General features: G+C 37.0%; 1 protein-coding gene across 1 annotated transcript in view; it reads right to left on the bottom strand.

Moving 5' to 3' along the window:
- Window positions 1–4,238, bottom strand: part of LOC107749530 (dihydrolipoyllysine-residue succinyltransferase component of 2-oxoglutarate dehydrogenase complex, mitochondrial-like) — a 42,033-nt gene that overhangs the window by 7,278 nt on the left and 30,517 nt on the right. Inside the window, exons 11-13 of the mRNA XM_016564705.1 lie at window positions 2,820–2,950; window positions 1,408–1,481; window positions 338–421 (exon numbers count right to left, since the gene is read on the bottom strand). Coding sequence (XP_016420191.1) covers window positions 338–421; window positions 1,408–1,481; window positions 2,820–2,950 — 289 coding nt within the window. The remainder of the gene's footprint in view (window positions 1–337; window positions 422–1,407; window positions 1,482–2,819; window positions 2,951–4,238) is intronic.

The raw sequence follows: 4,238 nt of genomic DNA, 5'->3' as shown, positions 1-4,238 counted from the left end.
TCCTAATGATTTTTGGCATAAAAGAAAAATGGATAATTTTGACCCATACAATGTATTGTTGGCTATTGCTACAAATATCCCCCAGCGACTTAACACTGCTTTTGTGCTCCAGGGTCACAAATGTGAAACATGCCCTGATAAACAGCATTAGAGGAATAAACCGCAGCGTTTTTCAGAAATTACACGGTTCGATTTTTCCCCTTCACTTGACATCAGTTTTACCAATGATACCACCGCTGTTTTTTTAGGTCATGTAACATATTTAGCTAAATAAAGATTTCTGGTTAGTCGCTCCATTTGCAGCTGAATAAGCGTGTCTTCAGACAGCGGCTCTCACCTTCTCTCCCAGCTCGTTAATCGCTTTCTCGATGTCTGTGAAGTTCATTCCCTCCACGCCTCTGATCACGGGAACCACGAGCCCCTGAGAGACGAGAAGGAGACGCGGATGAGAACGTGTTCAACACACACGACCCAGAAACAACCCCTAACATAACAGCTGAACTTCATGAAGCTGCTCTACACAGAAAGCACATCTGCACATTAATAGTGAGGATAACCAAATATCTGCTGTCCTTTCACTGCCATGGAAATAATGTCACCAGTCTAAAGTAGGATTTTTTTGTTAATGCTCTTGAAAGAAGTCTCTTCTGCTCACCAAGGATACTTTTATTTGATCAACAATACAGTAAAAACAGTGATATTGTGAAATCTTACAATAACTTTTACATGTGAATATCTGTTCAAATATCATTTATTGCTGTGATCAAAGCTGAATTTTCAGCATCATTACTCCAGTCTTCAATACTTGTATCCAGCAAAGACACATTAAATCGATCAAAAGTGTCAGTAAAGACATTTATAATGTTACAGTAGATTTCTATTTCAAATAAATGCTGTTCTTCTGAACTATTTTATTCATCTGTGAATCCTGAAAAATAAAATACATCACAGTTTCCACAAAAAATGAATGAAGTATCTATTTTTTTCCACAAACATTTAAAAGAAGTCTCTTCTGCTCATCAAGGCTGCATTTATTTGATAAAAAATACAGTAAAAACTGTAAAATTTTGAAATATTAAAACTTAAAACAGCTGTTTTCTATGTGAATATCTGTTAAACTGTAATGTATTTCTGTGATGCGCAGCTGTATTTTCAGCATCATTACTCTGATTATTATCAATGTTGAAAACAGTCGTGCTGCACAATATTTTTGTGGAAAACTGTGATACATTTTATTTTTCAGGATTCACAGATGAACAGAAAGTTCAAAAGAACAGCATTTATTTGAGATATAAATCTTTTGTAACATTATAAATGTCTTTACTGACACTTTTGATCAATTTAATGTGTCCTTGATGAATAAAAGCATTAATTTCTGCACAAGAGGAATAAATGTGTAGGATTTACCTTCGGTGTCGCGACTGCCACACTGATATCCACATAATCCCGATACACGATCTCTTTGGTTGTGTCATCAATGACTACAGATAAAACAACAGTTAATAGCTTTCAATGTATATGTGATTTGTTCTTTACGGGTTATTTGATTAATTACTTGAAAAACACTTTGAAAAAAATCCACAAATCCTATCGTGACCAGTGTCATTTTATTATCACTGCCATACTATTCGTTTTTAATATTTTGAATTAATTTTTATATTTTCTTGTTTTTTCTTGTCTTGTTTTTAATTTTAAAGTTTTAGTAATTTTTAATATTAATTTGTATTAGTTGTATTTTATTTTAGGCAACTAGCTGAAATAAAACTAGTTGAATCATTTATTTCAGTGAACATTTATTTTATTGGAAGCAAAACTAAAAGCATAAAACAAACTTTTGTTAGTTAACTATGACTCTAATGGGTACAGCAACCCTGCAGTTCTATTTCAGCGTTCGGTCAGACACGACCAGCAGGTACATGCTAGTATCCGATGAAGAACATGAAATAGAAAATATGTTTTAAACTTTTCAAAATCCTAAAAGTTTGTTCATTTTCAGGTTTAAATTAGACTTTGAATAACAGATTTACAGTGTGACCCTACTGAATGCCCTGTGTGTGTGTGTGTGTGTGTGCACAGGTTTATCTATTCTGGTGGGGACTTAAACCTGAATACACACAGACTCATGGGGACTTGTGTCACCGTGGGGACCTAAATTGAGGTCCCCATGGGTACAAAAGCTTATAAATCATACAGAATTAGTTTTTTGAGAAAGTAAAAATACAGAAAGTTTCCTGTGAGGGGTAGGTTTAGGTTTGGTGTAGGGCAATAGAAAATACAGTTTGTACAGTATAAAAACCATTATGCCTATGGAGAGTCCCCACAAGGATAGCAAACCAGACATGTGTGTGTGAGAGAGAGAGTGTGTGTGTGTGTGTGAGAGAGAGTGTGTGTGCGTGTGTACAGGTTTATATATCCTGGTGGGAACTTAAACCTGAATACAGACAGACTCATGGGGACTCGTGTCACGGTGGGGACCTAAATTGAGGTCCCCACGGGTAAACAAGCTAATAAATCACACAGAATTAAGTTTTTTGAAAATCTAAAACACAGCAGAAGAGGCTTTAATAATACACCGTATAAACAGTGTCTGTCATGATGCAGCCGCCGGAGCATGCAGCTCTCTATATAGGGGACTTCTTCCCTGCAGAAGATATATATACTGTATATATAACCTGCAGAAAGACAAAGGGAGAGAGAGAGAGAGCGTCTGGAGGGAGGCGTGTGTGTGTGTGTGAGAGAGTGTGTGTGTGAGTGAGTGTGTGTCTGTGTGTGTCTGTGTGTGTGTGTGTGTGTGTGTGTGTGTGTGTGTGAGAACGTACCAGCGTTAACAGCAGGCTGGTCTGTCAAAGCGTAGGCCGCCGCTTTCACAAACACAGACATGAAGCCCAGTTTGATGCCATGTTTCTTCAGGAAAGCATCTTTATATTGTTTCCTCATCTCGGTGATGTTGCTGTCACGGAGGAATACAGAAACACGTAAGACAACGGCAGCCAAGCATTACAACAAGGAACAGTTACTCACTCATGTTGTTCCAACTTTCTTCTGTCAAACAGAGTTGTGGAACTATGACGTCACTTTGTAGGCAAAAACCCGGAAGCGATTTAGCATTTTAGCACGTCCGGTTCCATCGTCCCAGAGTCAATGGGTTTTTTGAATGGGAGTTTGGTTAAATCCCTAAAATAAGGTCCGTGGTTCACACAAGCTCAAGATACTTTCACGTTTTATTCTACAACATAAAACACACCAGTTATACCCCACTCGTGATTTATTAAAACTGTTACGTTTCGGTTGCTAACAAGTTGGTAAATGGGACTACAGGCGCAGTCGGAGACATTAAACATCATCACGCCGAACAGTTTTTCAATTTACAGTATTTTCCAGTCGTAGTATAATTTATAGTACAATTAATTGTAGAATAACCAATTAATAGTTTCCTGCATTTTATATTGTTGTTCGACAATGTTTATTGCTTTGCCCCGAAACAAAACGATAGATGAAATGTGGTACTTTATTCACTAAAATAAGTTTGATTTTACCATATCCAAAAACTCGCTCACTCTGCTGTTATTTAGTAGATTAAATGCACTAGAATTTTAGTGAATAGTACGTGAAGACATGTTTTTAATTAATATTCATATTAATCAAGGATTTATAGACTGTTAATGCACTTTATTTCAAAATGTACAGAAATACGTGCTTTCATATGTCCTTTAGTTATGATCATTTCATTTATTCACTATATTATTTATTACTAATGTCTCATTTCAGTTTTAGTTTGGCTCTAGTTTTGTATTTATTCCAGTTTATATGAAAAGGTTCATGTAGCGTGGATTAAAATTCATATACAGAGTAAATCCCTTTCACTGAACACGTTAAAAATAAGTTTGAAAAAGTTGTCGGGAGCAGGTGGTGGTGACGTTGAAGGCGAGCGACCGTGCTGGTGCAGTTCGTTTATAGCCCAAGTTTAGCTTTTAAACGTGGGGTAAGCGATTTCTGGTAGCCTATGTTGACATTTGAAATCACCAAAACAAACACGCCCCTACCCCAAAAGGGTCTCGCCCCTATTTTGATAGCTCCGCCCCACACAGACGTACACAACCCAGGCAACGATTAGTTCTGTGAAACAAAGCAAAACCAATGTTACACCGTGTCTACACCGGACGCGAGTGGCGCGGCGCGACAAAATACTATAGAACTCATTATAATCAGTGATGCTGTCTACACCATAGATATATATA

The sequence above is a fragment of the Sinocyclocheilus rhinocerous genome, unplaced genomic scaffold, assembly GCF_001515625.1.
Source record: "Sinocyclocheilus rhinocerous isolate Xijiao unplaced genomic scaffold, SAMN03320098_v1.1 scaffold1071, whole genome shotgun sequence".
NCBI lineage: Eukaryota > Metazoa > Chordata > Actinopteri > Cypriniformes > Cyprinidae > Sinocyclocheilus > Sinocyclocheilus rhinocerous.
Note: the sequence above shows the minus strand (reverse complement) of the source record. Positions and strands in the feature narration are given on the sequence as shown.